At 40.3% G+C, this 12,348-nt stretch overlaps 1 protein-coding gene across 1 annotated transcript; it reads right to left on the minus strand.

The window, feature by feature from the left end:
* Positions 1–965: 965 nt before the first annotated feature.
* On the minus strand, positions 966–2,744 carry LOC145861666 (equistatin-like). Its single transcript, XM_082964515.1, has 5 exons — positions 2,708–2,744; positions 2,139–2,202; positions 1,363–1,494; positions 1,173–1,268; positions 966–1,089 (listed from the first exon to the last, which is right to left on the minus strand). Exons 2-4 carry the CDS (start codon positions 2,188–2,190, stop codon positions 1,189–1,191), a joined length of 264 nt encoding a protein of 87 aa, XP_082820641.1. The 5' UTR covers positions 2,191–2,202; positions 2,708–2,744; the 3' UTR covers positions 966–1,089; positions 1,173–1,188.
* Between the last annotated feature and the right edge of the window lie 9,604 nt (positions 2,745–12,348).

The following is a 12,348-nucleotide window of genomic DNA, read 5'->3' on the forward strand; positions in this document are numbered from 1 at the left end:
AAGTAGTATCTTGGCAGCAATTCGAACATGAAGGCCTGATTCACGCAGTCTCCTCCGAACAGTTGATGTTGAGGTGTCTTACTTGAACTCTGTGAAACACATATTCTAAGACTGGTATCTCTATTGAACATATCCTCTGCAAGAGAGGTAACTCTGGGTCTTCCTTTCCTGTGGTGAGCCTCATGAGTCATCGTAGCTCTTGGTTTTTGAGACTAAGAACTTTGAACGTTTCTTTAAGTGCAATGTTCCGCATTGACTGACCTTCCTGTCTTAAAGTAATGGGCTGTTTCTCTTTGCATTGAGCTGTTCTTGGGCTTAAAATAACAAATAGGGCTATTTTCTGTATACCACCCCTACCTTGTCACAACTGATCGGCTCTTACGCATTGAGGAAAGAAATTCCACAAATTAAGTCACACCCGTTAATTGAAATGCATTCCATGAATCTGGTTGAGAGAATGCCAAGAGTGTACAAAGCTGTCAAGGCAAAGGGTGGCTACTTTGAAGAATCTCAATATATTTTGGTTTAAGATGTGATTCCATGTGTTATGTCATAGTTGAAAATATTAGATGAAAACCCTGGAATGAGTAGGTGTGTTCAAACTTTTGACTGGTACTGCAAATATAGTAGATCTAACCTATAGAAAGCTGATGGGATCCTCTTTCTAATAGAAGCCATGAGGCAGTTCTCAGACAATTGCATAGGTTATAGAAATGTTGCGCAACATGAGCTCATGAAATGTTTTACATTTGCATTGATGTCAGAGTGATTAGAGGGACAATAGAGTGCTGAGTACCAGGCAACTAATGACCATCACCAGCATCAGAGCTTGGAGAAGCCTAATTACTAAATGGTCACGTGGAATTTGACTGCCTTCATTTCTTGTAACTGCCGGTAATACAGTCCTACTCCTTCCTCCATTTCCCAGAAATGGACTGGTTCAGATAATCACACCAACAATAAAGTAAGTAAATCAACAGTTTAATCTCTGGATTTCTTCATGCATTTATATGGGGCGTGAATCAGTTCCTGTCGTACAGTAAAGACAACTGTCCGTCTTTTCAAAGACTTCATTCCAACGCCTTTCATCTACAATTAGACAAAAAACATTAACATCCAGAATCAGCTGCAAAGAAATAACATTTAGTGAATGAGTATGTATATACACACACCTTGGTGGAACAGTTGCTAGCAGTTGATAGCAGTGCCTGGTGGAGTCTCCGTACCCTGAATCTTCTGTCCAGTAGTGGTCACACACCAACAGTAACCTACCAGAAATAGACATGTTGCACATACAATATTTACTGTAACATTCAACTGAATTGGAGAATTTAGTGTGTGTATATGTGCGTCCGTGTTAACCTGTAGAGCCCGAACATTGCTTAGGGGTGTATCGTCCAGCGGCGTCACACGTGGGGATGTAGGCTCCAATTGGGCCATGTGTCGCGGCATATCTAGCACGCTCACAGGGGGTCATGGGTCGTAACGTAGCATCTGGACACAGGTAACATAGATTGATTGTAATGTGGACATAACATTGCAGCACATGCATGCCGGAATCTTGGGTTGCGTCCCATATGGGCCCTGGTCAGAAGTATTTTATACGGAATATGTTCCATTTCAGATGTAACCTAGGTACTTCCTGGCTAAATACTGAAATTGCGCTACTTGTTTAAAAGCCCTGTGCAGTCAATTCAGTTTCTGTCTTTTGTATAACAGCTGATGAAACTAAGACTGAAAGTGGGGGTAAGTTGTGTCAGTGTTACTTCCTGACAATCCAATCATACATCCAGTTGAATGATCAAACCATTCATATCAGAATACCTCAGTCCAGCATCTAGACACCAATATACATCTCTGGAACAAGAGGAGTGGCAGGTAGCCTAGCGGTTAGAGAGTTGGGCCAGTAACACAAAGGTTCCTAGTTTTAATCCCTGAATGTCAAGTTAAAATATCTGTCTATGTGCCCTTGAGCAAGACAACCTTCTCTCCAGTGTCACGGTTGATAATGGCTGCCCAAGGGACAACTGGTTATGAAACAAAACATTAATACGTACGTGTGTGAATAGGACAGATCAACACCCACTAACGTTTTTATTCAAATGTTGGTGAGTAAGTGTGAGGTACATCACTCTTACCTCCCAGAGCAAAAGCTGTGCTAACAAGCAGAATGATGGTCAATATCGCCATGGTGATAGTCTCCTGAGAGAGAGAGAGCGAACAAGAGCGAGATTAGTTGAGCATTTTAAATCATCTGGAATGGCTGTGGGTACTAGAGGAGAGGTTGAGGAAACCCTGTGTTAAGTACAAAACTTATGCAACAATTGCTAAACCCAGTCCTGAGGACCCCAACAAGCGAGTATCGGCAACACGGCGCGCTACGATTCTTCCACTAAAATTCAGGTATCATCTAATCTATTGTATGTGGTTGAAGAGCCTGGCACACAGGAATATGAATCCTTCCCAAATGGCTCCTCATTCCTTATGTAGTGAACCACCTTTGACGAGGGCCCACAGTGCACTACGCAGGGAAGGGGAAGCAGACTAGATCTTGACAGAGACTTCTATTCACTACAAAGGTAACTATTAGTCTATGCTCTTAAATTCAGGGGGGTCATATATAGTGCACTACACTTGACCAGGGCCACATAAGATTAACGTGCCATTTGAGAGGCAGCAAGTCTACTAAATAATATCACAAGCTCACCTTCTGCACTCTTCCAAGGGATTCACTGGTTGTCTCTCTGTTGTCTGTGAGTTATGGTCTACCTCTTCCACCTCTCCTTTTAAAGGATCTGTCACAGGTGTGACTAGTTGCCTCATTAACCCAACAAGAGATCCCGATGTCGGCCATTAGCTGGTGGTGTAAAGTACTTATGTAAAAATTCTTTAAAGTACTACTTAAGTAGTATTTTGGGGTATCTTTACTTTACTACTTCTATTTATTTCAACTTTCACTTCACTACATTCCTAAAGAAAATAATGTACTTTTTACTCCATACATTTTCCCCGACACCCAAAAGTACTCGTTAGATTTTGAATGATTAGCAGGACAGAAAAAATGGTCTAATTCACACACTTATCAAGAGAACATCCCTGGTCATCCCTACTGCCTCTGATCTAACAGACTCACTAAACACAAATGCTTCCTTTGCAAATTATGTCTGAGAGTTGGTGTGACACTGGCTATCCGTAATCAAATAAAAAAACAAGAAAATGGTGCCGTCTGGTTTGCTTAATATAATGAATTTGAAATGATTTATACTTTTACTTTTGAACTTAAGTATATTTTATCAATTACATTTCATGTTGATACTTCAGTATATTTGCTGAAACTTTTAAAACTTTACTCAAGTAATATTTACTGGGTGATTTACACTTTTACTTGAGTCATTTTCTCTGAAGGAATCTTCATAGGCAGTGAAGAGAGTAGTAGAGGAAGATGGGTCCAGTTTCAAGGGATCCTGAGAGGCTCCCTGTGAGTATGCCGAGGCCAATAGAGAGTGATAGGAATAACATGTGTTTCAGTAAGGTTGGTTTCTTAGCATTCATAGCCATGGTTATCAACTGTACCGCAGAAATGGAACATAAATCACTGAAAATATATGTTGTGGCGGTAGCTGCAGATAACTCGTTGGGTTATGAGATTTTACCGCAGAAGAGTTATAAGGTGTGATGAACGATAGTGTCCCGTTTTCCCAGGCTGCCGGCCTGCTGTAGGACAAAGCCCATGCGGTAGAACTCAGCTCACGTAGACTTGCATCCTAGCCCATGTAGACTTGCATCATCAGAGCGTAGCTGGATTGTGCGTCACATGCAATCAATCGAATCAATCAAATTGATTGATAAAGCCCATCTTACGTCAGCTGATGTCACAAAGTGCTGTACAGAAACCCAGCCTAAAACCCCAAACAGCAAGCATTGCAGGTGTAGAAGCACGGTGGATAGGAAAAACTCCCTAGAAAGGCCAGAACCTAGGAAGAAACCTAGAGAGGAACCAGGCTATGAGGGGTGGCCAGTCCTCTTCTGGCTGTGCCAGGTGGAGATTATAACAGAACATGGCTAAGATGTTCAAATGTTCATAGATGACCAGCAGGGTCAAATAATAATAATCACAGTTGTCGTCGATCATTCAGAGTATCTCTATCGCTCCTGCTGTCTCTAGAGAGTTGAAAACAGCAGGTCTGGGACAGGTAGCACGTCCGGTGAACAGGTCAGGGCTCGATAGCCGCAGCAGAACAGTTGAAACTGGAGCATCAGCATGGCCAGGTGGACTGGGGACCACCCATATCTTGTTGTTGGGGACCACCACCCATAAAAAAACTGTTTCTGGCTAAAGAGACAAGACTAACAAGGGAAATCCATGAACTAATAGTACAGGTAGATAGCAATAAAAAAATATACTACAGAGGTACAAAATAAGTTAGAGAAAAAACAAATCGAACATGTGGAACTTATTCAAGAACAATCTAATGTAATCTATTACAAAAATAAAGCAAAGTGTATGGAATATGGAGAAAAATGCAGCAATTATTCCTGAATCTCCCATACAGGAACGCTAACAAAAATGATTTGCATAAAATCGTTACTGAAGACGGAGTCATCTATGATTCTCCCAATGATATTTTAGAAGAGGAAGCTAATTATTTTAGGCAGATGTTCACTTTTCCGTCTCATCCTTTCCCACTGAATGAAGATTGTACATTTACATTTAAATTTGAACATTTAGCAGATGCTCTTATCCAGAGCGACTTACAGTAGTGAATGCATGCATTTCGTACATTTCATACATTTTTTTTTCCGTATTATGGTAAGCAATTCTTTCCAAATAATATAAAAACTGGAAAATTAACAAATGTACAGAAAGATCAGTGCGAAGACCAAATTACAGAAGAAAAACGTTTTGAAACTATTAAATCCTTTCAGTCTGGGAAAATCCCAGGGCTTGATGGCATACCGGTAGAGGTATATCAAGTGTTTTTTTTATATACTAAAAGCTCCATTGTTAGATTTGTTTTAACCTGTTAGGGCTAGGGGGCAGTATTGACACGGCTGGATAAAAAACATACCCGATTTAATCTGGTTACCACTCCTACCCAGTAACTAGAATATGCATATACTTATTACATATGGATAGAAAACACCCTAAAGTTTCTAAAACTGTTTGAATGGTGTCTGTGAGTATAACAGAACTCAAATGGCAGGTCAAAACCTGAGAGATTCCTTTACAGGAAGTGGCCTGTCTGACCATTTCTTGAACTTCTTTTCCATCTCTATCTTTTACTAAGGATCTCTGCTCTAACGTGACACTTCCCACGTCTTCCATAGGCGCTCAGAGCCCGGGAAAAAACAGAATGTCGTCATTCCAGCCCCAGGCTGAAACACATTATCGCCTTTCTCAAGTGGCCGATCAAGGGACTCTGGGCTTATGCGCGTGACCCGACCGCCCCCGCCTTTGTGATTTTTTCCTCTGTTTGCCGAAAAGGAGATTCCCTGTCGGAATATTATCGCTTTTCTACGAGAAAAATGGCGTAAAAATTGATTTTAAACAGCGGTTGACATGCTTCGAAGTACGGTAATGGAATATTTAGAATTTTATTGTCACGAATTGCACCATGCGCGCGACACTTCTTTACTATTTCGGATAGTGTCTGGAACGCACGAACAAAACGCCGCTATTCGGATATAACGATGGATTATTTTGGACCAAACCAACATTTGTTATTGAAGTAGCAGTCCCGGGTGTGCATTCTGACGAAGACAACAAAAGGTAATGAAACTTTTATAATAGTAAATATGATTTTGGTGAGTGCTAAACTTGCCGGGTGTCTAAATAGCGAGCCCGTGATGCCTGGGCTATGTACTTAGAATATTGCAAAATGTGCTTTCACCAAAAAGCTATTTTAAAATCGGACATATCGAGTGCATAGAGGAGGTCTGTATCTATAATTCTTAAAATAATTGTTATGCTTTTTGTGAACGTTTATCGTGAGTAATTTAGCAAACTGTTAGTAAATTCCCCGGAAGTTTGCGGGGGGTATGCTAGTTCTGAACGTCACATGCTAATGTAAAAAGCTGGTTTTTGATATAAATATGAACTTGATTGAACAAAACATGCATGTATTGTATAACATAATGTCCTAGGGTTGTCATCTGATGAAGATCATCAAAGGTGAGTGCTGCATTTAGCTGTCTTCTGGGTTTTGGTGACATTATATGCTGGCTTGAAAAATGGGTGTCTGATTATTTGTGGCTTGGTACTCTGCTGACATAATCTAATGTTTTGCTTTCGTTGTAAAGCCTTTTTGAAATCGGACAGTGTGGTTAGATTAACGAGAGTCTTGTCTTTAAATAGCTGTAAAATAGTCATATGTTTGAGAAATTGAAGTAATAGGATTTTTAAGGTTTTGAAAATTGCGCCACAGGCTGCAAGTGGCTGTTACGTAGGTGGGACGAATTCGTCCCGCCTAGCCCAGAGAGGATAAACATCTCCTTAATCTAACCACGTTTTACGGTTTCAAAAAGGTTTTACGGCGAAAGCATAAATTTAGAGTATGTTAGGACAGTACATTTACAAGAGTTGTGTGTAATGTTTTGTCAATTCAAAGACAGGGTCACCAAAACCATAAAACCAGCTAAAATGATGCACTAACCTTTTACAATCTCCATCAGATGACACTCCTAGGACATTATGTTAGACAATGCATGCATTTTTAGTTCTATCAAGTTCATATTTATATCCAAAAACAGCGTTTTACTATGGCATTGATGTTGAGGAAATCGTTTCCCTCCAATAACCGGCAGTCAAGTCAGCACCACAAATTAAATAATTAAAATTAGAAAACATTGGTAAAATATTATATTGTCATTTAAAGAATTATAGATTTACATCTCTTGAACGCAATCAACTTGCCAGATTTAAAAATAACCTTACTGGGAAATCACACTTTGCAATAATCTGAGCACTGCGCCCAGAAAAATACGCGTTGCGATACAGACTAGCCGTCATGTTGGGGAGATCTAAAATCGAAAATACTATGTAAATAATCCATTACCTTTGATTCTCCTCATCAGATGTCACTTCCAGGTATCACAGGTCCATAACGAATGTAGTTTTGTTCAAAAAAGCTCATCATTTATGTCCAAAAATCTCCGTCTTGTTAGCACATGATCTAAGCCCGCCGGACTTCACATCATGAACGAGGGGAAAAAATATATTTACGTTCGTTCAAACATGTCAAACGTTGTATAGCATAAATCATTAGGGCCTTTTTGAACCAGAACATGAATAATATTCAAGGTGGACGAATGCATTCTCTTTTATAACGTATTGGAACGAGGGTACCCAACTTGAACTCGCGCGCCAGGTGTCTAATGGGCCATCATCGTTCCATGGCTCTTGTTCGGTTAGATCTCCCTCCAGAAGACTCAAAACACTTTGTAAAGGCTGGTGACATCTAGTGGAAGCAATAGGAAGTGCCAAAATATTCCTCAGCCCCTGTGTTTTTCAATGGCATAGGTTTAAAGGTAATACAACACATCAGGTATCCACTTCCTGTCAGAAAATGTCTCAGGGTTTTGCCTGCCAAATGAGTTCTGTTATACTCACAGACACCATTCAACCAGTTTTAGAAACTTTAGGGTGTTTTCTATCCATATATAATAAGTATATGCATATTCTAGTTACTGGGTAGGATTAGTAACCAGATTAAATCGGGTACATTTTTTTATCCAGCTGTGCAAATACTGCCCCCTAGCCCTAACAGGTTAAAAATGGCCATTTTGCCTTTGTGCAGATTGCCATGTCTCATTTTCGATTAATTGAAAATGATACTTTTTTCAAAGTATCTCTCTTTTTCAAACAAGCATTGCAAAGCTGGCTACAATTTCTATGTCACCCCCCTGAAAAGATAAAACAAATATTACAACACATATTATGGCTGAAGTCAAATGTGCTGGTTGATAAAATACCTGTATTTATGGGAAATATGTTTGAACAGGGTATTTTGTTCATAAATGATATTGTAAATTGGAATGGTAGAATTATGGCCTTCATGGAGTTATCAGAATTGTAAGGAAAGGTCTGCTCCAGACCAAGAGTACAACCAATTGATTACAGTATTACCCCAAAAATGGAGGAGGCAAGTGGCAGCGGGAGGAGGTAGGGAACTGGTCTGTCTGCCCAACATAAAGGATCAAAACTTGCGGAGGAATAAAAATAGCATAAATAGGAAAGTATACCAGTTTCATTTGAGGACCAGGATGTTGACAACTGCGCCATACAGATTGCAAAATAGTTGGGAAGAGATTTGAGTTGATATATAAAATGCAAGATTCAAGACTTCGTGCTTTTCAGCTAAAATGATTATATAGAATTCTTGCTACCAACAAAATGCTGAATATTTGGGTAATAGAATCATCGAAGCTCTGCAGATTTTGTTGTGAGGATACAGAATCAATAGACCATTTGTTTTGGTATTGCCCTCAGGTAGCCTGTTTCTGGTCTCAGGTTCAGGAATGGCTGAAAATGCAGTCAATTACTAATATACTAAAACTCTTAGTAAAAGTATTTATCTTCAACTCGCAATCTGTGGATTCTATTCGATTACATAGATTGATATTGTACGTTAAACATCACAGCATAGTTGAAAGATATGTGTTGCGTGGAAACCCGAAGTGGGTGGCCAGCAGAGATACATGGGATGGGCTGAGGGAAGCTGAGGGTTGGTATGTGGAATTGGAGACAAGTGGGAGTGGAGTTGCTGTGTGGGAGATAGAATGATGGTCAAAGATAAAAGTCCAAATAAAACATTTAAAAAAGTACATTTGAATGACACTAAGTGGCAGTGTTTTTACAACAAATGCCGGTTTGCCTGAGGCTGATGCCGTGCAAGTGTTTGTGAACATGCATATACACACACTCTCATTCAAATAAACACATACATGTAATAGTGCCAGACATGCACACAAACATTTACAGTTGGCGTTGCTGTTATGATTTAATTGTCCTTGATATCCTTTGTTTTAAATTGCATTGTTGTTTGCTGTTTTCTTCTGTCTTTTCCTTTTTTCTCTCTTTAGTTCATTCTCATGGTTGTTGGTGCATTGGGGGGTTCTTGGGGGTGGGGAATGGAATTAATTGTATTTTTTATTTTTTATTATTTTTCTTCCTGGGGGGGCTGTGGGAGGGGTCTCGAATGGTTGAGGGACAGCTATTGGGGAACTGTGGGGGGGATCTTGGAGGGTTCGGGATCAAGTTTTTGGCCTGGTGGTAGATCGGCCAACATTACATTTACATTTTAGTCATTTAGCAGACACTCTTATCCAGAGCGACTTACAGTAGTGAATACATACATTTCATGCATTTTTTTTTGTACTGGGAATCACACCAAGCTCTACCAACTGAGCCACACGGAGGGCTCAACATGCCCTTGAGCAGAGAATTGACCCTGGATGCTTCTGTGTGTCGCTCTGAATGGGAATCTGTTGGACGACTGGGATGATGTAGTTATTGAGCGGCTTCACTGCAAGTATATTGTATGTTTCGAATATTCAATAAAGTAAAAAAAATTAATTAATAAAATATTTTTATAAAGGACTCAGCCAATGCAGTACGACTCAGCCCACGCAGTATTTATTATGGATCCCCATTAGCTGCTGCCAAGGCAGAAGCTACTCATCCTGGGGTTCAGCAAAATCAAGGCAGTTATACATTTTAAAGACATTACCATACATTCATAACAGATTTCACAACATATTAAGTGTGTGCCCTCAGGCCTCTACCACATATCTATAACACAAAATCCAAGCGTACATGGGTGTAGTGTGTATGTTATCGTGTGTTTGTATGCATGTGTTGCTTCAGTGTATTTTTCTCCGTTTTTTTAAATCTAATCTTACTGCTGGCATGAGTTTCTTGATGTGGAATAGAGTTCCATGTAGTACTGTGCACCTCCCATAGTCTGTTCCGGAAAGTAGTAGCAATTCGAACATGAAGGCCTGATTCACGCAGTCTCCTCCGAACAGTTGATGTTGAGGTGTCTTACTTGAACTCTGTGAAACACATATTCTAAGACTGGTATCTCTATTGAACATATCCTCTGCAAGAGAGGTAACTCTGGGTCTTCCTTTCCTGTGGTGAGCCTCATGAGTCATCGTAGCTCTTGGTTTTTGAGACTAAGAACTTTGAACGTTTCTTTAAGTGCAATGTTCCGCATTGACTGACCTTCCTGTCTTAAAGTAATGGGCTGTTTCTCTTTGCATTGAGCTGTTCTTGGGCTTAAAATAACAAATAGGGCTATTTTCTGTATACCACCCCTACCTTGTCACAACTGATCGGCTCTTACGCATTGAGGAAAGAAATTCCACAAATTAAGTCACACCCGTTAATTGAAATGCATTCCATGAATCTGGTTGAGAGAATGCCAAGAGTGTACAAAGCTGTCAAGGCAAAGGGTGGCTACTTTGAAGAATCTCAATATATTTTGGTTTAAGATGTGATTCCATGTGTTATGTCATAGTTGAAAATATTAGATGAAAACCCTGGAATGAGTAGGTGTGTTCAAACTTTTGACTGGTACTGCAAATATAGTAGATCTAACCTATAGAAAGCTGATGGGATCCTCTTTCTAATAGAAGCCATGAGGCAGTTCTCAGACAATTGCATAGGTTATAGAAATGTTGCGCAACATGAGCTCATGAAATGTTTTACATTTGCATTGATGTCAGAGTGATTAGAGGGACAATAGAGTGCTGAGTACCAGGCAACTAATGACCATCACCAGCATCAGAGCTTGGAGAAGCCTAATTACTAAATGGTCACGTGGAATTTGACTGCCTTCATTTCTTGTAACTGCCGGTAATACAGTCCTACTCCTTCCTCCATTTCCCAGAAATGGACTGGTTCAGATAATCACACCAACAATAAAGTAAGTAAATCAACAGTTTAATCTCTGGATTTCTTCATGCATTTATATGGGGCGTGAATCAGTTCCTGTCGTACAGTAAAGACAACTGTCCGTCTTTTCAAAGACTTCATTCCAACGCCTTTCATCTACAATTAGACAAAAAACATTAACATCCAGAATCAGCTGCAAAGAAATAACATTTAGTGAATGAGTATGTATATACACACACCTTGGTGGAACAGTTGCTAGCAGTTGATAGCAGTGCCTGGTGGAGTCTCCGTACCCTGAATCTTCTGTCCAGTAGTGGTCACACACCAACAGTAACCTACCAGAAATAGACATGTTGCACATACAATATTTACTGTAACATTCAACTGAATTGGAGAATTTAGTGTGTGTATATGTGCGTCCGTGTTAACCTGTAGAGCCCGAACATTGCTTAGGGGTGTATCGTCCAGCGGCGTCACACGTGGGGATGTAGGCTCCAATTGGGCCATGTGTCGCGGCATATCTAGCACGCTCACAGGGGGTCATGGGTCGTAACGTAGCATCTGGACACAGGTAACATAGATTGATTGTAATGTGGACATAACATTGCAGCACATGCATGCCGGAATCTTGGGTTGCGTCCCATATGGGCCCTGGTCAGAAGTATTTTATACGGAATATGTTCCATTTCAGATGTAACCTAGGTACTTCCTGGCTAAATACTGAAATTGCGCTACTTGTTTAAAAGCCCTGTGCAGTCAATTCAGTTTCTGTCTTTTGTATAACAGCTGATGAAACTAAGACTGAAAGTGGGGGTAAGTTGTGTCAGTGTTACTTCCTGACAATCCAATCATACATCCAGTTGAATGATCAAACCATTCATATCAGAATACCTCAGTCCAGCATCTAGACACCAATATACATCTCTGGAACAAGAGGAGTGGCAGGTAGCCTAGCGGTTAGAGAGTTGGGCCAGTAACACAAAGGTTCCTAGTTTTAATCCCTGAATGTCAAGTTAAAATATCTGTCTATGTGCCCTTGAGCAAGACAACCTTCTCTCCAGTGTCACGGTTGATAATGGCTGCCCAAGGGACAACTGGTTATGAAACAAAACATTAATACGTACGTGTGTGAATAGGACAGATCAACACCCACTAACGTTTTTATTCAAATGTTGGTGAGTAAGTGTGAGGTACATCACTCTTACCTCCCAGAGCAAAAGCTGTGCTAACAAGCAGAATGGTCAATATCGCCATGGTGATAGTCTCCTGAGAGAGAGAGAGCGAACAAGAGCGAGATTAGTTGAGCATTTTAAATCATCTGGAATGGCTGTGGGTACTAGAGGAGAGGTTGAGGAAACCCTGTGTTAAGTACAAAACTTATGCAACAATTGCTAAACCCAGTCCTGAGGACCCCAACAAGCGAGTATCGGCAACACGGCGCGCTACGATTC

The sequence above is a fragment of the Salmo salar genome, chromosome 18, assembly GCF_965601325.2.
Source record: "Salmo salar chromosome 18, fSalSal1, whole genome shotgun sequence".
NCBI classification, from domain to species: Eukaryota; Metazoa; Chordata; class Actinopteri; order Salmoniformes; family Salmonidae; genus Salmo; species Salmo salar.

Coding starts and splice junctions, on each gene's coding strand:
- LOC145861666 (XM_082964515.1), bottom strand. CDS start 2,190: ATGGCGATATTGACCATCATTCTGCTTGTTAGCACAGCTTTTGCTCTG. Junction 1,495..2,138: donor CACAGCTTTTGCTCTGGGAG/GTAAGAGTGATG, acceptor ACCTGTGTCCAG/ATGCTACGTTACGACCCATG. Junction 1,269..1,362: donor GCAATGTTCGGGCTCTACAG/GTTAACACGGAC, acceptor TATTTCTGGTAG/GTTACTGTTGGTGTGTGACC.